Here is a 23,204-nt window from a genome sequence, read left to right on the forward strand (position 1 = left end):
TCGATTGCAAGACGTATTAGAATGGTCATCGGCACCACAGACTGGGCATTCGGCGATAGATCTGCAATATTTTGCTGGATGGCCAAATCGCCAGCAATTTCTACACTGTTGTGGTGTAGGGATCACCTTTCGAACTTGTAATCGATGTCCTGCTATATAAACTGAGGATGGGAGTTCTCGGCTGTCAAAAGTTAAACGAGCCACATTGCTAGGGTATCGTCTCCGCCCGCGGGCAGGAAGAACATAAGTGTCTACCTTGAGGATTGGGAGATCTTGGAGTTCCAGCTGTTCAAGAATGTCAGTGCCACATGTCTGGAAATTTTGTTGAACTATGGTATGGGGCAGAATGACGATACCACTACAAGAATTGAGGGAATGATGTTTTTCAATAGTGACAGGAACAGTATCGATATGGGAAAGACGAGAAAGCTCATGAGCCTGGGTAGCATTCTGTACGGTGATGATGCGCGTACCGCTCTTAAGAGCATGAAAAGAAATATCTTTACCAACATGGCGTAGGAGTGCCTTGCCAATACTGTGGTCAGAAAGATAGGCAGTAGAGGAAGTCGGTCGTAAAGTGAAGAATTTAGTCCATTGTGCAGTCTGAAACTGAGCGCGGAAAGGTAGTGAAGGACGTGTCGATCTTTTCTGAGAAGAACGAGAAGGTGGAGAAGTATCATCAGCAGGTAATTGTCATTGTTGTTTAGGCGTGGGACCAGAGTTGGTCCGACGTGGAACGGGCTGGCGATTCGAAAATTGCCGCACCGTAGAGGGAGAGGCCGGAAGCATAGTCAGAGGAGAGCGAAGGTCAGATAAATCGAAGGAGTCAGTCGAGACCTCAGTACCTGAAGCGGGTGAGGAAACAGCACCGGCAAGAGGTACAGAGGCATGAGGAGTGTCCGAAGAGTGGTCCAAAGACGAGGCGGGGTCAGAACGGGGTGCGGTATCAAGAAGGGGCTCGGGGGTAGCAGGTTCATGGACTAGGGCTGCCATGGTTAGGTTACTTCTTTCTTTTTGTTTTTAAGAAAAAAAAATAAAAAAAAAATAAAATAAAAATAAAAAAAGAATAAAAAAAGGGGGGACCGGGGAGGGATAGTTCCTAGGAGGAATGAAAGGGCCAGAAATCTCCCTCCGCACCCAAGAGAACCTCAGCACCGCAAGTAGCGCAGATGCAGCATGGAACCAGTGCCATACCCTACCCATCATGCCAGTAAACCGGCAATCCGGGATAGCAACCTCACATCTGCCGAGCTACCTCGGTGGACAAAAGAGAGGGCGGCCGGAAATCTGCCACAAAGCATACCTCCTTCGGCCACCACCCCAGGAATCCGAAAGGTGGCTTCCAGAGATACACCCGTCGCCCGAGAGACACCCAAAGCCACCCTCCGGGATACCGGAGAGGGATCAGGACATCCCCAGGCAGTCCAGATTCCATGGCAAACTACGCCACTGCCAAGAACCTCAACGGAATGGGATGGACCCCGGTACCCTTTCCCCTACCTAGGAACTAGCGTGCCTGTGGGAAAAAAAAAAAAAAAAAAAAAAGGCCGAAAAGGAAGGGCAAAAGGGAGGGGTGGGGAGGAGGAGGAGGAGGAAAGGAAAAAGGGGAGGATGGGGAGGATGGGATAGGGAACGGGGGATTGGGGGGTAATTAGGTTCGGTCTGAGGAAGTAGACCGACAGGTCTAATTCCTCAGACCAAGAGCCTCTTTACCACGCCAAGGAGCCCCCGTTGAAGAGGTCAGGATGTGTAGAGGTGAACAATTACTTAAAGAATAAGAATACAAATTACTTTTTTGCCTTCAATTTACCTAAACACGTTACCATCTGCAAGATTAAAGCACTTAATATATTTTCAGATGACACGGAGAATATAATCGTTGATCGCAGACTGATCCTACCCACGGAACACAGCATTACCATCACCTCTACTCTATTCTTTGAGTATTCCCGGAGGGGGTTTCGGGGGTCAGCGCCCCCACGGCCCGATCTGTGACCAGACCTCGCTGTGGATCAGAGTCTGATCACCCAGGGTGTTGCTGCTGGCCGCACGTAAACCTACGTACGAGTTACACCCTGGCTGGTCAAGAACTTGGCAAATTTTCACCTACAAAACCTAAAGTTATGGGTTCCATCCTATCCATAAAGATGCATCAGCCATTGAAAAATGAAGCCTTGAAGAAGATGCTACTTAAATTATCTCAAGGGGAAGTAATACTACATCTTAAAAAAGAAGTGGCAGATTTGCACCCCCCCCCCACACACTCTGACAGCAATCCCAAACTTCTCAGCAAAATTCACCATCAGAATTTTTTTTTTTTTCAAGTTATCTCATAGAAATCAAATCCAGGAACGTTCTAGCAAAAAAAATATAATTAGAGGAGACGTGCACCTGCATGAACCATTCTGTAGTTACAGGACACCAGCGCTTCTTCCAGACTTTGAAGCCGACTATATAAGACGTCCTCAGGTAACGAAATCAGACAACCTGAACCCATTCAGATATATCTGATCGACACCATGCCTAACCCTTCTAGGGTCGGGTAGGTGCCTGAGCCAGAGCCTTTAGCTCATAAGACTGTCATTCCCATTAGCCCCCTTGGGGGGGGGATGGCAGACCAGAGAGGCCTAGCTTGTGGCTAGGCCTGGGGACAGTTGGTCCCAAAGATGAGGAGGTACTTGTGCCTCCTCCCATGGGAGACTTAGGTCTCAGACACTCCCTAAAGAGGGAGCCAAGGCCGGGCCACCACTTGGACAAGGCCCGGGCCGGGAGAATACCGGCTAATCTTTAACTAACTAACTCAGATATATCTAAAAATATAATGATTTTCTTTAACTACTTCACATGTAAATTCAACAGATAATTGAAATATTATTAAGATGTCATCATTCGCACATTGAAATATTATTATCAACAAACCTGATTTATCTTTTACAACGTTTTAGGAGATACAGAAACACTACATAAATTTATCTTTTACAACGTTTTAGGAGATACAGAAACACTACATAAATTTATCTTTTACAACGTTTTAGGAGATACAGAAACACTACATAAATTTATCTTTTACAACGTTTTAGGAGATACAGAAACACTACATAAATTTATCTTTTACAACGTTTTAGGAGATACAGAAACACTACATAAACTTAAAAAGATAAATGAAGTCCGATCATGACTTTACTTATTGGAGTTAAAAAAATGTTTTTAACATGTCAGTAACTATTACTAATTCTTGTTGTTTCCAAACAAATTCTCTTCCTAGGAACTGAAATCGTTAATTCTGATGTTGTGTGTGTGTAAAACGTCAGTGGATACAATGTTGTGTGTGTGTAAAACGTCAGTGGATACAATGTTGTGTGCGTGTAAAACGTCAGTGGATGCAATGTTGTGTGCGTGTAAAACGTCAGTGGATGCAATGTTGTGTGCGTGTAAAACATCAACGTAGGGAGAATGTGAAACGTCAGTGGATACAATGTTGTGTGCGTGTAAAACGTCAGTGGATGCAATGTTGTGTGCGTGTAAAACGTCAGTGGATACAATGTTGTGTGCGTGTAAAACGTCAGTGGATGCAATGTTGTGTGCGTGTAAAACGTCAGTGGATGCAATGTTGTGTGCGTGTAAAACATCAACGTAGGGAGAATGTGAAACGTCAGTGGATACAATGTTGTGTGCGTGTAAAACGTCAGTGGATGCAATGTTGTGTGCGTGTAAAACGTCAGTGGATACAATGTTGTGTGCGTGTAAAACGTCAGTGGATGCAATGTTGTGTGCGTGTAAAACGTCAGTGGATACAATGTTGTGTGCGTGTAAAACGTCGGTGGATACAATGTTATGTGTGTGTAAAACGTCGGTGGATACAATGTTGTGTGCGTGTAAAACGTCAGTGGATACAATGTTGTGTGTGTGTAAAACGTCAGTGGATACAATGTTGTGTGTGTGTAAAACGTCAGTGGATACAATGTTGTGTGCGTGTAAAACGTCGGTGGATACAATGTTGTGTGTGTGTAAAACGTCAGTGGATACAATGTTGTGTGCGTGTAAAACGTCGGTGGATACAATGTTGTGTGTGTGTAAAACGTCGGTGGATACAATGTTGTGTGCGTGTAAAACGTCAGTGGATACAATGTTGTGTGCGTGTAAAACGTCAGTGGATACAATGTTGTGTGCGTGTAAAACGTCGGTGGATACAATGTTATGTGTGTGTAAAACGTCGGTGGATACAATGTTGTGTGCGTGTAAAACGTCAGTGGATGCAATGTTGTGTGCGTGTAAAACGTCAGTGGATACAATGTTGTGTGCGTGTAAAACGTCAGTGGATACAATGTTGTGTGCGTGTAAAACGTCAGTGGATACAATGTTGTGTGCGTGTAAAACGTCGGTGGATACAATGTTATGTGTGTGTAAAACGTCGGTGGATACAATGTTGTGTGCGTGTAAAACGTCAGTGGATACAATGTTGTGTGTGTGTAAAACGTCAGTGGATACAATGTTGTGTGCGTGTAAAACGTCAGTGGATACAATGTTGTGTGTGTGTAAAACGTCAGTGGATACAATGTTGTGTGTGTGTAAAACGTCAGTGGATACAATGTTGTGTGTGTGTAAAACGTCAGTGGATACAATGTTGTGTGCGTGTAAAACGTCAGTGGATACAATGTTGTGTGTGTGTAAAACGTCAGTGGATACAATGTTGTGTGCGTGTAAAACGTCAGTGGATACAATGTTGTGTGCGTGTAAAACGTCAGTGGATACAGTGTTGTGTGCGTGTAAAACATCAACGTAGGGAGAATGTGAAACGTCAGTGGATACAATGTTGTGTGCGTGTAAAACGTCGGTGGATACAATGTTATGTGTGTGTAAAACGTCGGTGGATACAATGTTGTGTGCGTGTAAAATGTTGTGTGTGTGTAAAACGTCGGTGGATACAATGTTGTGTGCGTGTAAAACGTCGGTGGATACAATGTTGTGTGTGTGTAAAACGTCGGTGGATACAATGTTGTGTGTGTGTAAAACGTCGGTGGATACAATGTTGTGTGTGTGTAAAACGTCGGTGGATACAATGTTGTGTGTGTGTAAAACGTCAGTGGATACAATGTTGTGTGTGTGTAAAACGTCGGTGGATACAATGTTGTGTGCGTGTAAAACGTCGGTGGATACAATGTTGTGTGTGTGTAAAACGTCGGTGGAAAACGTCAGTGGATACAATGTTGTGTGTGTGTATCACAATCGGTTACAATGTTGTGTGTGTGTAAAACGTCATACAGTGTTGTGTGCGTGTATCAGTGGATACAATGTTGTGTGCGTGTAAAACGTCGGTGGATACAATGTTGTGTGTGTGTGTCAGTGGATACAACGTCGGTGGATACAATGTTGTGTGCGTGTATCGGTGGACAATGTTGTGTGTGTGTAAAACGTCGGTGGATACAATGTTATGTGTGTGTAAAACGTGTAAAGTGTTGTGTGTGTGTACGTCGGTGGATGTTGTGTGCGTGTAAAACGTCGGTGGATACAATGTTGTGTGTGTGTAAAACGTCAGTGGATACAGTGTTGTGTGTGTGTAAAACGTCAGTGGATACAGTGTTGTGTGTGTGTAAAACGTCGGTGGATACAGTGTGTGTGCGTGTATCGGTGGATACAATGTTATGTGTGTGTAAAACGTCAGTGGATACAATGTTGTGTGCGTGTAAAACGTCGGTGGATACAGTGTTGTGTGCGTGTAAAACGTCAGTGGATACAATGTTGTGTGTGTGTAAAACGTCAGTGGATACAGTGTTGTGTGTGTGTAAAACGTCGGTGGATACAAAAACGTCTGTGGATACAATGTTGTGTGTGTGTAAAACGTCAGTGGATACAGTGTTGTGTGTGTGTAAAACGTCGGTGGATACAATGTTGTGTGCGTGTAAAACGTCGGTGGATACAATGTTGTGTGTGTGTCGTGTAAATGTTGTGTGTGTGTACGTCGGTGGATACAATGTTGTGTGTGTGTCGGTGGATACAATGTTGTGTGTGTGTAAAACGTCAATGTTGTGTGTGTGTAAAACGTCGGTGGATACAATGTTGTGTGTGTGTAAAACGTCGGTGGATACAATGTAAAAAAACGTCGGTGGATACAATGTTGTGTGCGTGTAAAACGTCGGTGGATACAATGTTGTGTGCGTGTAAAACGTCGGTGGATACAATGTTGTGTGCGTGTAAAACGTCGGTGGATACAATGTTGTGTGTGTGTAAAACGTCAGTGTTGTGTGCGTGTAAAACGTCGATACAATGTGTGTGTGTACAATGTTGTGTGTGTGTAAAACGTCGGTGTCGGTGGATACAATGTTGTGTGTGTGTAAAACGTCGGTGGATACAATGTTGTGTGTGTGTAAAACGTCGGTGGATACAATGTTGTGTGCGTGTAAAACGTCGGTGGATACAATGTTGTGTGCGTGTAAAACGTCGGTGGATACAGTGTTGTGTGCGTGTAAAACGTCGGTGGATACAGTGTTGTATGCGTGTAGAAGTCAGTAGATACAGTGTTGTATGCGTGTAGAAGTCAGTAGATACAGTGTTGTATGCGTGTAGAAGTCAGTAGATACAATGTTGTATGCGTGTAGAAGTCAGTAGATACAGTGTTGTATGCGTGTAGAAGTCAGTAGATACAGTGTTGTATGCGTGTAGAAGTCAGTAGATACAGTGTTGTATGCGTGTAGAAGTCGGTAGATACAGTGTTGTATGCGTGTAGAAGTCAGTAGATACAGTGTTGTATGCGTGTAGAAGTCAGTAGATACAGTGTTGTATGCGTGTAGAAGTCAGTAGATACAGTGTTGTATGCGTGTAGAAGTCAGTAGATACAGTGTTGTATGCGTGTAGAAGTCAGTAGATACAGTGTTGTGTGCGTGTAGAAGTCAGTAGATACAGTGTTGTATGCGTGTAGAAGTCAGTAGATACAGTGTTGTATGCGTGTAGAAGTCAGTAGATACAGTGTTGTATGCGTGTAGAAGTCAGTAGATACAGTGTTGTATGCGTGTAGAAGTCAGTAGATACAGTGTTGTATGCGTGTAGAAGTCAGTAGATACAGTGTTGTATGCGTGTAGAAGTCAGTAGATACAGTGTTGTATGCGTGTAGAAGTCAGTAGATACAGTGTTGTATGCGTGTAGAAGTCAGTAGATACAGTGTTGTATGCGTGTAGAAGTCAGTAGATACAGTGTTGTATGCGTGTAGAAGTCAGTAGATACAGTGTTGTATGCGTGTAGAAGTCAGTAGATACAGTGTTGTGTGCGTGTAGAAGTCAGTAGATACAGTGTTGTATGCGTGTAGAAGTCAGTAGATACAGTGTTGTATGCGTGTAGAAGTCAGTAGATACAGTGTTGTATGCGTGTAGAAGTCAGTAGATACAGTGTTGTATGCGTGTAGAAGTCGGTAGATACAGTGTTGTATGCGTGTAGAAGTCAGTAGATACAGTGTTGTATGCGTGTAGAAGTCAGTAGATACAGTGTTGTATGCGTGTAGAAGTCAGTAGATACAGTGTTGTATGCGTGTAGAAGTCAGTAGATACAGTGTTGTATGCGTGTAGAAGTCAGTAGATACAGTGTTGTATGCGTGTAGAAGTCAGTAGATACAGTGTTGTGTGCGTGTAGAAGTCAGTAGATACAGTGTTGTATGCGTGTAGAAGTCAGTAGATACAGTGTTGTATGCGTGTAGAAGTCAGTAGATACAGTGTTGTGTGCGTGTAGAAGTCAGTAGATACAGTGTTGTATGCGTGTAGAAGTCAGTAGATACAGTGTTGTATGCGTGTAGAAGTCAGTAGATACAGTGTTGTATGCGTGTAGAAGTCGGTAGATACAGTGTTGTATGCGTGTAGAAGTCAGTAGATACAGTGTTGTATGCGTGTATAGTCGGCAGACAACAGCACAGGCAGAAGTCAGCAGATTACAGCGCCACAGAAGCCACGTGGCGAAGTCGGTAGATACAGTGTTGTATGCGTGTAGAAGTCGGTAGATACAGTGTTGTATGCGTGTAGAAGTCAGTAGATACAGTGTTGTATGCGTGTAGAAGTCAGTAGATACAGTGTTGTATGCGTGTAGAAGTCAGTAGATACAGTGTTGTATGCGTGTAGAAGTCAGTAGATGCAGTGTTGTGTTGTCAGTAGATACAGTGTTGTAGCGTGTAAGTCAGTAGATACAGTGTTGTAAGCGTGGAGACGTCAGTACATACAGTGTTGTATGCGTGTAGAAGTCAGTAGATACAGTGTTGTATGCGTGTAGAAGTCAGTAGATACAGTGTTGTATGCGTGTAGAAGTCAGTAGATACAGTGTTGTATGCGTGTAGAAGTCAGTAGATACAGTGTTGTATGCGTGTAGAAGTCAGTAGATACAGTGTTGTATGCGTGTAGAAGTCAGTAGATACAGTGTTGTATGCGTGTAGAAGTCAGTAGATACAGTGTTGTATGCGTGTAGAAGTCAGTAGATACAGTGTTGTATGCGTGTAGAAGTCAGTAGATACAGTGTTGTATGCGTGTAGAAGTCAGTAGATACAGTGTTGTATGCGTGTAGAAGTCAGTAGATACAGTGTTGTATGCGTGTAGAAGTCAGTAGATACAGTGTTGTATGCGTGTAGAAGTCAGTAGATACAGTGTTGTATGCGTGTAGAAGTCAGTAGATACAGTGTTGTATGCGTGTAGAAGTCAGTAGATACAGTGTTGTATGCGTGTAGAAGTCGGTAGATACAGTGTTGTATGCGTGTAGAAGTCAGTAGATACAGTGTTGTATGCGTGTAGAAGTCAGTAGATACAGTGTTGTATGCGTGTAGAAGTCAGTAGATACAGTGTTGTATGCGTGTAGAAGTCGGTAGATACAGTGTTGTATGCGTGTAGAAGTCGGTAGATACAGTGTTGTATGCGTGTAGAAGTCGGTAGATACAGTGTTGTATGCGTGTAGAAGTCAGTAGATACAGTGTTGTATGCGTGTAGAAGTCAGTAGATACAGTGTTGTATGCGTGTAGAAGTCAGTAGATACAGTGTTGTATGCGTGTAGAAGTCAGTAGATACAGTGTTGTATGCGTGTAGAAGTCGGTAGATACAGTGTTGTATGCGTGTAGAAGTCGGTAGATACAGTGTTGTATGCGTGTAGAAGTCGGTAGATACAGTGTTGTATGCGTGTAGAAGTCAGTAGATACAGTGTTGTATGCGTGTAGAAGTCGGTAGATACAGTGTTGTATGCGTGTAGAAGTCAGTAGATACAGTGTTGTATGCGTGTAGAAGTCAGTAGATACAGTGTTGTATGCGTGTAGAAGTCAGTAGATACAGTGTTGTATGCGTGTAGAAGTCGGTAGATACAGTGTTGTATGCGTGTAGAAGTCAGTAGATACAGTGTTGTATGCGTGTAGAAGTCAGTAGATGCAGTGTTGTATGCGTGTAGAAGTCAGTAGATACAGTGTTGTATGCGTGTAGAAGTCGGTAGATACAGTGTTGTATGCGTGTAGAAGTCGGTAGATACAGTGTTGTATGCGTGTAGAAGTCGGTAGATACAGTGTTGTATGCGTGTAGAAGTCGGTAGATACAGTGTTGTATGCGTGTAGAAGTCGGTAGATACAGTGTTGTATGCGTGTAGAAGTCAGTAGATACAGTGTTGTATGCGTGTAGAAGTCGGTAGATACAGTGTTGTATGCGTGTAGAAGTCAGTAGATACAGTGTTGTATGCGTGTAGAAGTCGGTAGATACAGTGTTGTATGCGTGTAGAAGTCGGTAGATACAGTGTTGTATGCGTGTAGAAGTCGGTAGATACAGTGTTGTATGCGTGTAGAAGTCGGTAGATACAGTGTTGTATGCGTGTAGAAGTCGGTAGATACAGTGTTGTATGCGTGTAGAAGTCAGTAGATACAGTGTTGTATGCGTGTAGAAGTCGGTAGATACAGTGTTGTATGCGTGTAGAAGTCGGTAGATACAGTGTTGTATGCGTGTAGAAGTCAGTAGATGCAGTGTTGTATGCGTGTAGAAGTCAGTAGATACAGTGTTGTATGCGTGTAGAAGTCAGTAGATACAGTGTTGTATGCGTGTAGAAGTCGGTAGATACAGTGTTGTATGCGTGTAGAAGTCAGTAGATACAGTGTTGTATGCGTGTAGAAGTCGGTAGATACAGTGTTGTATGCGTGTAGAAGTCAGTAGATACAGTGTTGTATGCGTGTAGAAGTCGGTAGATACAGTGTTGTATGCGTGTAGAAGTCGGTAGATACAGTGTTGTATGCGTGTACAGTAGATGCAGTGTATGCGTGTAGAAGTCAGTAGATAGATACAGTGTTGTATGCGTGTAGAAGTCGGTAGATACAGTGTTGTATGCGTGTAGAAGTCGGTAGATACAGTGTTGTATGCGTGTAGAAGTCAGTGTAGATTGTATGCGTGTAGAAGTCAGTAGATACAGTGTTGTATGCGTGTAGAAGTCAGTAGATACAGTGTTGTATGCGTGTAGAAGTCAGTAGATACAGTATTGTATGCGTGTAGAAGTCAGTAGATACAGTATTGTATGCGTGTAGAAGTCAGTAGATACAGTGTTGTATGCGTGTAGAAGTCAGTAGATACAGTATTGTATGCGTGTAGAAGTCAGTAGATACAGTATTGTATGCGTGTAGAAGTCGGTAGATACAGTGTTGTATGCGTGTAGAAGTCAGTAGATACAGTGTTGTATGCGTGTAGAAGTCAGTAGATACAGTGTTGTATGCGTGTAGAAGTCAGTAGATACAGTGTTGTATGCGTGTAGAAGTCAGTAGATACAGTGTTGTATGCGTGTAGAAGTCAGTAGATACAGTGTTGTATGCGTGTAGAAGTCAGTAGATACAGTATTGTATGCGTGTAGAAGTCAGTAGATACAGTATTGTATGCGTGTAGAAGTCAGTAGATACAGTATTGTATGCGTGTAGAAGTCAGTAGATACAGTGTTGTATGCGTGTAGAAGTCAGTAGATACAGTGTTGTATGCGTGTAGAAGTCAGTAGATACAGTGTTGTATGCGTGTAGAAGTCAGTAGATACAGTGTTGTATGCGTGTAGAAGTCAGTAGATACAGTGTTGTATGCGTGTAGAAGTCAGTAGATACAGTATTGTATGCGTGTAGAAGTCAGTAGATACAGTATTGTATGCGTGTAGAAGTCAGTAGATACAGTATTGTATGCGTGTAGAAGTCAGTAGATACAGTGTTGTATGCGTGTAGAAGTCAGTAGATACAGTGTTGTATGCGTGTAGAAGTCAGTAGATACAGTGTTGTATGCGTGTAGAAGTCAGTAGATACAGTGTTGTATGCGTGTAGAAGTCAGTAGATACAGTGTTGTATGCGTGTAGAAGTCAGTAGATACAGTATTGTATGCGTGTAGAAGTCAGTAGATACAGTATTGTATGCGTGTAGAAGTCAGTAGATACAGTATTGTATGCGTGTAGAAGTCAGTAGATACAGTGTTGTATGCGTGTAGAAGTCAGTAGATACAGTGTTGTATGCGTGTAGAAGTCAGTAGATACAGTGTTGTATGCGTGTAGAAGTCAGTAGATACAGTGTTGTATGCGTGTAGAAGTCAGTAGATACAGTGTTGTATGCGTGTAGAAGTCAGTAGATACAGTGTTGTATGCGTGTAGAAGTCAGTAGATACAGTGTTGTATGCGTGTAGAAGTCAGTAGATACAGTGTTGTGTGTGTATAAAACGTCAATGGATACAATGAGCTTCAACTCCATCTTGATCAATCAAGTGGTGAACCCTCTTTATAATTTGTGTTGGTTATAGCATCATCTATGTCCGTTTTACTGAGTTTCTTGTGTGACAGACGTTTCCGCAGGTCTGCCACGGTCTCCAGCATCGGCTGTCCATTGGTCTCCGGCAGCAAGAAGACCAGACTACCAGCCAGGATGGCACACAACCCAAACGCCACCATGCTTATCCAGGGATAGTCCTCAGTCTGTTGAGAGACATCTTTCTTAAAGTGCGACATTTGTGTAGGCTATAAGACTTTTGTGCTGTGATCCTGCCGTTGGTGTGGCAGTTCTTAAGGAGTAATTAAAAGAGACAATAGTTTCCATGTTAATATTTGTCTTTTTTTCAATATTGCCATCAGTACGCTATTTGGACCCATACTAACAAAGCTGGATGTCACAGTGAGACCATGTTGTAAGCTGTTTACTGGTATACCGTGTTACTCACGAGTGGGTTTTCTCCAATACATAGAGCAATTTGAAAAAAAAAAACAGCTTATATAAGGTATTAAAAGCAGGTAGACAGGTATAAATGGCTTTTAACACCCACAAATATGCAAGGATACATTTGCGCATGGTAACTAGAATACTTATTGAGGAGGCGTCTCACCAACTAGTGTTTTTTTTTTTTTTATCAATCCAGTACAGAGAATAGAAAACACAGGCAGTTTAGTAAATTCGGTAAAGCTTGTCCAATAAATCCTACCCAGACAGAACACAGCCATCATTGTTCCACCTCACAGCTCGTGCAGTACCTGCCTGATCTGTTCCACCTCACAGCTCGTGCAGTACCTGCCTGACCTGTTCCACCTCACAGCTCGTGCAGTACCTGCATGACCTGTTCCACCTCACAGCTCGTGCAGTACCTGCCTGACTTGTTCCACCTCACAGCTCGTGCAGTACCTGCCTGACCTGTTCCACCATGCATACTTCGTGTTTTTTTTATTATCTGTACTGAATAATAAAGCCGCCATTGCGCAACGTCTCCCGAAAAAATGTACTAGTTACTGCATGCATATATGTCTTTCTTAGAGTCAGATGAACATATATTGAGTAGTATGTTGCATACAGGCGCATACAGGCGCATGCTGGGTTTCCCGTGTTCCAAGATGGTGTATGCTATGAGTGCTCACAAAATGAACATATCACAGGTTTGTTTAATGTTGTTAGTCAGTTTAATTGTAAATAATTCCAAACATCTATGGTCAATCTTCTCATTTTCTTGAAACAATTGCCTGATTTTATCTAACTCGCATGTACGAAAATAGACACAAATGCAGTATAATGTGAACCTTTGTTGAGTGCGATTGTTTTAAATCTATGTAGTTCATTAAATGACTGTGAAAGACTCTATGTAAAGCACAAGCATTCCGCCACTCATCCATTCTGAATGCGTATTGGTGTTCTGAAAAACTTGTTTGGGGTCTCTGGATGTCTCGCCCACGAATAATTAGTTGCAATCGTTGCAAGGGATTACGTATACCCTTGCAGAAGATTGAATCTTGTAGCGTCCCTTACGAGTGATGTCTTCCTAGCGTGTCGATATTTTATACCATTTATCTCCATTCCCATGTAATGGAGTGGGACACAGCCAGGCTACTAGTTCAAGAAAACAAGATTAAACACCATTAAGCAAAATGCAATATGTTCACTTTGGCGACCCAGCGTGATTCAGTAGGACGCCAGCTGACTCACATACGTATACCTAACTACTTACTCCAGGAGCCCTATATAAACTGGATTTTTTTCTCATTAGCTAGGTATTGAATAAAGTCTATTTTTGGGTAACTTAGGTTTAGTCTTGATAGTGGTTTTCTTTGCACTTGCAAATAAATATTGGAATTAAACATTGTAAACTTTGCAAAGAAATAAAAATTAGAACTTGAATTTGACTTCGCTGCATTAATGTACTCTCACTATCTAACCCTTCACGTCTTTTGTTTTCTTTTTTTTACTCTACTAACAAAATCACAGGTTTTATCTAGGTATTAGATAAAAAGAAGAACTTCTAAGTGGTGCTAAGTAAAAATGACTCTAACCACTTCTCAGCATCACGTCTTTTGATTTTTTACTATGCTAATAAAATCACAGATGTGGCCACGCACAGACACAACCAATCACATGTTTAACCCCAACATCATAATCAGTATCAAGGACAGGTATATAGATGCAGGAGAAAACAGGTAAGACTTTAATGGTAATGATTATAGTTATTACCATAACTAAGTAAACAATTGTTATACGATTATATCATGACTGACGTACAGTACTTTATGGAAAGCCTCTGGTTATGCACAACATTTCGGACAACCTAAAAATTAACTTATAACTAATGACTGATTATTTAATTAAGTTCATTTACTACAATGTTTAAAGCTTAAATTCCTTGATATTGAGAAAGTGTGAGTTTGTAGCGTCGTAGTGAATAAGTGCATGCAAGTGCTTTTCCGCAGGTTATGATGTAGAGGATGTGGGAAATCAGAGAAGGCAACTGATTCCCTGTAACCGTTAGGGGAAATCAGGGGAAGGGGTGTGATTGAGACATGAACATCGAGATGGGCACCCACACTATGCCTGCCTACTCGAAGTTGCTACATTTCCTTATTCACTCTTAATTTATAAGTATTTAAGCTAGAGTTAGACATACAGCAGTTTACTTTAGCATCTACAATCACTTCTCACAGCCTACACAAAACTAACAACAATGGGAATTTGACCAGGTACCCACGAGAGTACACCTACCCATGCCGGGTAGCCAGGCTTCAGTCACGAAATAAACACATTAGTGAAGAGACAGGCATACAGACTCTGCCGATCTATTAACTATCTAGTTAGGGGGCTACTTACCCCCACACTAGGCTAGTGCTATAAAGTTCTCTAACATCCGTTAACACATTGCAATGCTAATTAGATCACATTTCATAACAACAGGAGGCATCTCCGCTCCTACAACACCGGTTGCAAATCAGTGACTCATTACACGTATCTCAAGTGTCCCTACTATAGCAACATAGACCCCCACCACAATGCACGATGGTAAGCACCCATCAACAGTATCATTAAATGCGCATTTTTTTTTTAATATTATGGAGGCTGACCAGTATTTTTTAATATTATGGAGGCTCACCAGAGATGCACCTACAACCGGCTTACACTGCTCTGATGTAGAAATCAAGGTGAGATTCAGTTTCAGAAAAGGGACGGCAGGTTTCTTGGGTTGAATTCCATGAGCAAATTCACTGGATCACTAATCAATCATACACCTATACATACGCCCTCAATTCTACACATTAGTGGTCCTTACGAACCGGATGTGGTTTACGAACCGGACGTGATTCTACAGATTCGTTAGATAGGCAGAACATAACTAGAACTAGCTAGAACCTAGATTATACCAGTGACTAAGAGTAAAATTGTCACTACAGGCAATTGGTCTTTCGTTATTAACTATTAATCACACACAGAGACGCTCAGCAGAGGTCTTTGTGTAGTAGAGGTAACGTATTCTACATTACATTGTCAGTAGCATTTAGAAACAGCTGGCTAACTAGGCACCAAATGGAGTCTGTAATTCAAAATGACAGCAGTTTGAATCCCGAGGGGTGCAGCGACACCTCCGGAGGAGGCCATCATAAAATATGAATGATGGTGCCATCTGGCACCACACCCACAACGCTATCTTGTGACGTTACTGCAACAACACCTGACCACCAGGTACACATACATTCACACACCCTGTTCTTTTTGACTGAACCAGGATTTGACGTGATAACCCAGTGGATACACACGAGGTCAGTACACGCGTTAGGTGGGAAAAGTGTAGCTACTGTCTAGTAGACAGCACCTGTCTAGCGGTCAGAATAGATGGAGTGATTAAACACCCAGATGTACCACCACATTGACATTTATTCGATGGAGTCTGAGTCACAAAGCTGTCAGCTCCACTCAGCTGTCAACTACAACTGTTGTTATCTCGATACTGATAGTCTTTGCTGAGTTGTAAGTCGCCATGGCTACGTTAGACAACTGAAGGCTGAGCCTACCCTGGAAGCAGGCCCCTCATCACGAGAGCGATTAATGTCTGTGAAACACTGATCCAGGGTAATCCAGTTGATTACGTATAATAATAATAATAATAATAATAATAATAATAATAATAATAATAATAATAATAATAATAATAATAATAATAATGATAATAATAATAATAATATATATATATATATATATATATATATATATATATATATATATATATATATATATATATATATATATTTCTACAAGCACATGTACAAGGTATACAGGTCTAGTGACATCAACGACACATTGCTATATAGAAAGCCGCTTGTTATGCAGAACATTTTGGGCAAATTAGGTCAGTTTTGTCTCAGGATGAGACCCACACCAGTCGACTAACACCCAGGTACCCATTTTATACTGATGGATGAACAGAGACAGCAGGTGTCATATGGAAACACGTCCTAATGTTATCCAGCCGTACCGGAGATTCGAACTCCGGACCTCAGTGTGTGAGCTCAGTGCACTAGCTATCGAGTTAGAGTTAGAAGGTAACTTAAATTTACTGGAAAGGAGGCAACGGGCCTACACAGTAGCATATGAGCAACTTGAGGGCTTGCTGATGAGTTCAGAAGACAGAACTGAAATGAATGACCTTCAGAAACGTTATGCTGAAAAGAAGGAATGTATCCTTGAGGCAACCTGCCGTTTTAAAAGAGCCCTTAGGCAAAAGGAACACAGTGGGCAGGTCGCCACCACCAGTCCTTCCTAAGGGCCATTAAACCATGTCCCTCAACCACAGATGCTACTATGAAGAGTTCTTAGCGAGTTTCTGGTCCCTAGTGCCTGATAAGTGGAAAATCGCAAATGTAATATCTATTTACAAGGCAGGTGACAGGTCCTTGGCTTCGAACTATAGACCAATAAGCCTTACCCCCATAGTGGGAAAATTTATGGAATCAACAATTGCCGAAGCAATTCGTAGCCATCTTGATAGGCACAGATTTATTAATGAATCTCAACACGGTTTTACAAAGGGGCGTCCCTGTCTTACGAATTTACTAACTTTTTTCACTAAGGTGTTTGAGGAGGTAGATCATGGTAATGAATATGATATTGTGTATATGGGCTTCAGTAAGGCTTTCGATAGAGTTCCACACCAGAGGCTATTGAGGAAACTTAAGGCACACGGAATAGGAGAAGTTTTTTTCCTGGGTAGAGGCAAGGCTGACAAATAGGCAGCAGAGAGTTTGCATAAATGGGTAGAAATCAGAATGGGGGCACGTCACAAGCGGTGTTCCTCAGGGGTCAGTGTTGGGCCCGTTGTTGTTCACAATTTACATAAACGACATAGATGAGGGAATAAATAGCGACATAAGCAAATTTGCTGATGACACCAAAATAGGCCGTCCAATTCATTCTAATGAGGACACTAGAGCACTCCAGGATGATTTGAATAGACTGATGCAATGGTCGGAGAAGTGGCAGATGCAGTTTAATATTGACAAATGCAAAGTTATAAATGTTGGACAGGTAAATAACTATGTGACATATAAACTAAATAATGTAGATCTTAATACTACTGCTTGCGAAAAGGATTTAGGAGTTCTGGTTAGCAGTAATCTAAAACCAAGACAACAGTGCATTAGTGTTCGCAATAAAGCTAACAGAATTCTTGGCTTCATCTAGAAGTATAAATAATAGAAGTCCTCAGGTAGTTCTTCAACTCTATATGTCCTTGGTTAGGCCTCATTTAGACTATGCTGTTCAGTTCTGGTCACCGTATTACAGAATGGATATAAATGTTCTGGAAAATGTACAGAGGAGGATGACAAAGATGATCCTATGTATCAGAAATCTTCCCTATGAGGATAAACTGAAGGCTCTGAATCTGCACTCTCTCGAGAGGCGTAAAATTAGGGGGGATATGATCGAGGTGTATAAATGGAAAACAGGAATAAATAAAGGGGATGTAAATAGCATGCTGAAAATTTCCAGCCAAGACAGGACTCGCAACAATGGTTTCAAGTTGGAAAAATTCAGATTCAGGAAGGATATTGGAAAGTATTGGTTTGGTAATAGAGTTGTGGATGAGGGGAACAAACTCCCGAGTACCGTCATAGACGCTAAAACATTGTGTAGTTTTAAAAATAGGTTGGATAAATACATGAGTGGGTGTGGGTGGGTGTGAGTTGGACCTGACTTGCTTGTGCTGCTGGGTCTGGCGCCGTGCTCCTTCCTTGAGTGGAGGTGACCAGACTGGGTGGATCATTGGGCTAATCCGGGGAGGGTGGATCATTGGGTTAATCCGGGGGGGGAGGACATGGACCTGCTCCGCATGGGTCAGTAGGCCTGTTGCAGTGTTCCTTCTTTCTTATGTTCTTAAATGACTTATCAAGGGCCTTGATATCACATGCTATTCAGGTCCTAAAACTTAATTACAACATTTTGCAATTGCTATCCACCTCTGCATTGTTGCATAGTTCCTGTATATCATCTGCGGTAATTTGTGAAAGTCCATGTTGAGTATTCACTTGCATAAGCTTTCTTTAACGTCGATTTTCAGAGTGTATCATTTAACTTTTGTTGTCATGTTTTCAACATTATTCTAATGTATAAGCACATCTGGAGTTCATTACCCATTTGTAACTTACTCTGCTATCAAAACTTTGGGGTCCAGTCCCTGGACCCATTATGTACCTCTGTAATCTTTTGACTACCGCCCACAGGATAGGTATGTGGTGACTACCGCCCACAGGATGGGTATGTGGTGCATAATAAACATATTAAACTAACTAGACACATCACATAACATCGTGCTGTGTTCTCTCTGACTCCGTGCTAACTTATAGCAAACTGCGTACCATTTTCAGTTTTTGTACTATTTACCTCTGAACATTAAAATGGTATAAAATACCGACAGGTTGTTAGGTAAGACACATATGACACAGTTACGCTTCGTTCATCTCTTACGTCATGGCTAACACTTCGTATCGCTTCTTCAGCTCAAGCCAATGTTAGTGTGCCCGATCGTACTTCTAGGGAAACTCTTCCTTCGGTTGGCCAAACCGATGGTAGCTCGGGGATGCTGGAGATGTGGTAACTGTCCATCGAAACTGCGGATAAGGGTTGATATGATAACCCCACAGATACACAGTACATTCGTGCTGCTGCTGCTGCAGCAGTAGACCTAGCTAACAGTGTGATATCAGCTCCAGAGAGAGCAACCTTCAGTCATGGTCAGAACTCAAGGAGTTCCGACTTTGCTTCCGGCGTGGCAAGCAGCACCACTGTCTCGATATCCTCGCTAATACTTTGAATGAGTCTCAGTCTGTGCATGAGAGCCCACTCACCTTAATTTGCTGTTTTGAACAGACGTGTAAAGACTTCGGGGAAGCGGTAAGGCCAACCAAGTGGGTTACTGCCGATGAGTGTATCCAGGTCAGAAACATCATCCCCATGATGGCCGTAGGCGTCTTGCGGCCAGGTGCCCCACCTTCCCACCACGAAGTTCAGGGTGCATTCGAGGCCATAGAAGGACTCAAGCCACCTAATGAGAGAGGCAAGGCTTGCCGTATTGTTGACACAATGGTGCCGGTTCCCTTAGCGCCAGCCCTAGCAGCACCGCCTGTATAGCGTGCAGTCACATTCCCTACAGCAATTAAACAGTCACTGGCCAGTGGTACTCCGCCCCACACTAAGACAAATAGGTCAAGTACGAATAACAATAGATCGAGTACGAATAACAACAGGTCGAGTACGAATAACGATAGGTCGAGTGCGAATAACAAGCAAAAGGGTAAGCGTCAGCACCATTCACCACCGCCGGCTCTACCAGCCAAGCATATAGTAACTTGTTTCAACTGTGGTAGGTGTTGACACTACTAATCGGAATGTACTAAACCTAGGTTCCCATGCAACGACTGTAATCGTCCTCATACCCAGCACTGAGATGGTTCGGGCATGTACCATAACTCTACGAGTCATACCTCCAACGAGTGCTACATTTTGCGTCGTATGGTGCAGGACATGTCTGGAAACAGATCAGGAGAGGCTGTCGCTGGCAGCCTCTCTTGATCTGTTCTTAGCGAGTTTCTGGTTGCTAATTGAGTGCCGGTCGGATATTGAAGATCTAAGTTCAATTACTTTAGAACGCGACTCGCGATATCGTAATGACACGATTGCAAACAAACCATACCATGGGCGGGGTTAGAACCCGCGATCAGAGAGTCTCAAAACTCCAAACCGTCACGTTAGCCACTGGGCCAGCTAGCCAGAATAAGATTCATCCAACTAGGTATATTTATACACCATAGGAAGGTTAACATAGGCACCACTGTGACCACAACTGCAAGTTTTTTACAGACGAATCTCCAGCTAGCTGGTCACAGTGGTGCCTATGCTAACCTTCCCATGATGTATAAATACACCTAGTTGCATAAAGCTTATTGCGGCTAGCTGGCCCAGTGGCTAACGCGACAGTTTAGAGTTTTGATACTCTCTGATCGTGGGTTCTAAACCCGCCCGTGGTACGGTTTATTTTAGAACTCAATTGAGGGGAGAAGTTTATAACCTTATCAAGGGCATTGATATCTCAGGTGCTAACTACCAGCATGATATTCAGGTCCTAAAACTTAATTACAGCATTTTGCAATTGCTAACTATCTATCCTCATTGATTTGTATCCTGTGCATGCCGAGGATGAATGATAAGGCTTCGGAGGCTCCTTACTTTATTTGGGTTCGTGGTATACAGGCAGTGTGTTTAAGTGCCCTGGGGCGACCTAGAGGGACATGTCCACAAGGGAGATAGGAGTGGAGTGTTGTTGACTCTAGTCTGAGTTGGCGGCAAGTGAGAGTGAGGCAGGCCTGGGAATGTTCACCTAGAAACCTACCCTCTGGTGGAAACTTTGGAAACTAGCCATGTATTCTTACTGTCTACATTTTGATCAACTACCTACCAATGGTCGTCCTCGACCATGCTTGACTGAAAAAAAAATTCGGTCTCTCTCTTGCAGGAACATAAAAACATACTATATACATGTGAACATAGACAAAAAAAAAATCCTACTGGGAGGGAAGAAAAAAAAGGTGGATGTGCTAAACATCATGGTCCAAGGCAGTGAGCCTCGGCAGGTGCCACTGTGCACTTTCCTGTGTATGGAGAGATACTGCAACACAGGAGACATCGTTTTGGCCGAGCTGTAACGTAACAGGGTACGGTCTCCTCTGGAACAGTGAAGCAGTCATTATGGAGTAGTCACTGCAGGGTTTATTCAACCTGGGGCACCTCCTGCTGGTGCCCTCGAGTGAGGCATCATCAGTACTTGGCGACTGGGCACGACTTCTTCTGGCAAGCGACTCAGGAGGGCATTTCTCAACTGGTGCTGTCACTGGGGTTGTCACTGCCGGCTAGTGTGGAGTGAGTCATGGTAGGGACAACTCAGGCAAAACATCTGGAAGTCATAGTAGCATACACCATAACTGGAGTGAGTGGGCTAACAGTGAAAGTGACATCATACTTTGTGCAGGCTGCCGAGAGAGCTACTGCGGCTTGATCATGTCATCCTCTTGACAGAGTTGGAGTCATAGCAGAGGTTAGTCGAAGCCTCTTCAGACTGCTTTTCTACACATAAGTACACTCTGACGGTCAGGAGGTGGAGTGAAACGAGTCTCAACGGGAGTCATAATTGGTACGACTCAGCCATGTCATCTACGAGCTGCGAGCATAAGAGCTTTCTGTACATGGGGGCTAAGACGCTCATAAACTGATGCCTGGACTGACTAATGTCAGTTGTCAATGGTCACAATGGGTGACATGTACCATGAGGATGTTACCAATGGTCTAGGCTCAGACCACACTGTGGTCTACACACACATCTGGGCTCAGACCACACACTGAGACACATGGAAAACTTGCACACACCCGCATTGCACCTGCAGTTACAATATGGCTTGCACCATCAAAAGATGCTTTTCTGTGCAAAAATCGACACTAAGACATTCACCAAGACACGAGAACACTAACTGAGAGGAATTAACACGTGATATATCTCTTCTTTCAATTGTTGTTGACAATACTGCAACAAATTGCTTGTTGTGAAACTATAACACTGTCAATGTGACATCATGTAGTGATGTCTGGCGTGACGTCATGAGGGATGTCATGGGGTGATATTGCAAATTAACGTCAGGCAGACGTCCAGGGTGACGTTGGAAGATAATGTCGTGACGTCGGGCAGCATCGTGGGTGACGTCATGAGGTGACGTCGGACAATGGTGACGTCAGGCAGTATGGTGACATCATGGGCTGACGCCGGGCAGCTCGTCAGGGGAGTGATGTGGGCAGCATACAACAGTATATGGCTTTAGTAACTCACGTGGCTCTCTGCACGTGGCTTGTAGATCTACATGGCTCTATCCACACGTGGCTTCGTGATCCACATGGCTTCGAGTGACCTCGGGCACTTGTATACACAGCTCTGGCAAAGAACTCACCGAATTCATAAAAACAGCAGAGAGGGAGTGAGAGCATAGTGGCGTATGGTGTGAGATGAACGTGGGTAGTGTGTAGTGAGGTGCATATGGTGGAGCCAGGACCGCCACGCCTACCCTCCTCACCTAACATACCCACTTGGATAATCAAGCACACTGGACGCCGAGCACCACACAGCTCACCTCTAAGTTGTAATAAAGTTGGTATAATTACCGACAATATGTAAAGTAAAAGGACACAAGTGCAACTAATGTGACATTTATTGTGGCAACATTTCGCTCTCCAGGAGCTTTATCAAGCTTGATAAAGCTCCTGGAGAGCGAAACGTTGCCACAATAAATGTCACATTAGTTGCACTTGTGTCCTTTTACTTTACACCTCTAAGTTGCTGAAATAGCCGTGCTGAGCTGAACAACGACAGCAGAAACATACAGGTGATGCTGAACACGTGACTGAACAACAGTGTGGGACGCTGTGGAGACCCAGGTGATTCCTTGAAAATTTCTCGAAGAATTTCGACAAATTTCTGTCTGGATCCTGCTGATCCTGTGTCTGAACGATGAAACTTGCAGACACGACTTCAGGACAATTCGGAGAGAGACTGATGCTTCTTGTATGGAAAAATAAACATACAAGCAGTATAATGTGATCCTTTATTGACAACGTTTCGCCCACACAGTGGCGAGAACCAGTGAGAACCATTCATCTGCAGTGGCTTCACCAGATGAATGGTTCAGAGAACCATTCATCTGATGAAGCCACTGTGTGGCGAAACGTTTCCTCAATAAAGATACCCAAGAATTGCACACGTGTCTAATTTATCAACGCGTCAGTTCTCTGAACCATTCATCTACAATCCTGTCAGACACTGCAACTTCTTGGGATCTTAATACTTGCGAATTCTTCGCTTGCCTAGCCCTTAGGCACGACCTACTTCCACATTGGACAAATGTGACACCACCTACAACTGCTGCACCTC

At 43.0% G+C, this 23,204-nt stretch overlaps 1 protein-coding gene across 2 annotated transcripts in view; it reads right to left on the reverse strand.

Moving 5' to 3' along the window:
- Positions 1-10,393: 10,393 nt before the first annotated feature.
- LOC128692955 (solute carrier family 22 member 20) overlaps positions 10,394-23,204 on the reverse strand; it is a 392,405-nt gene continuing 379,594 nt past the window's right edge. For both annotated transcript variants that reach the window (XM_070081788.1, XM_070081794.1), the window contains one exon: positions 10,394-11,916. In XM_070081788.1, coding sequence (XP_069937889.1) covers positions 11,701-11,916 — 216 coding nt within the window. In that variant the 3' untranslated portion in view covers positions 10,394-11,700. The remainder of the gene's footprint in view (positions 11,917-23,204) is intronic.

This window comes from Cherax quadricarinatus, chromosome 6, assembly GCF_038502225.1.
Source record: "Cherax quadricarinatus isolate ZL_2023a chromosome 6, ASM3850222v1, whole genome shotgun sequence".
NCBI lineage: Eukaryota > Metazoa > Arthropoda > Malacostraca > Decapoda > Parastacidae > Cherax > Cherax quadricarinatus.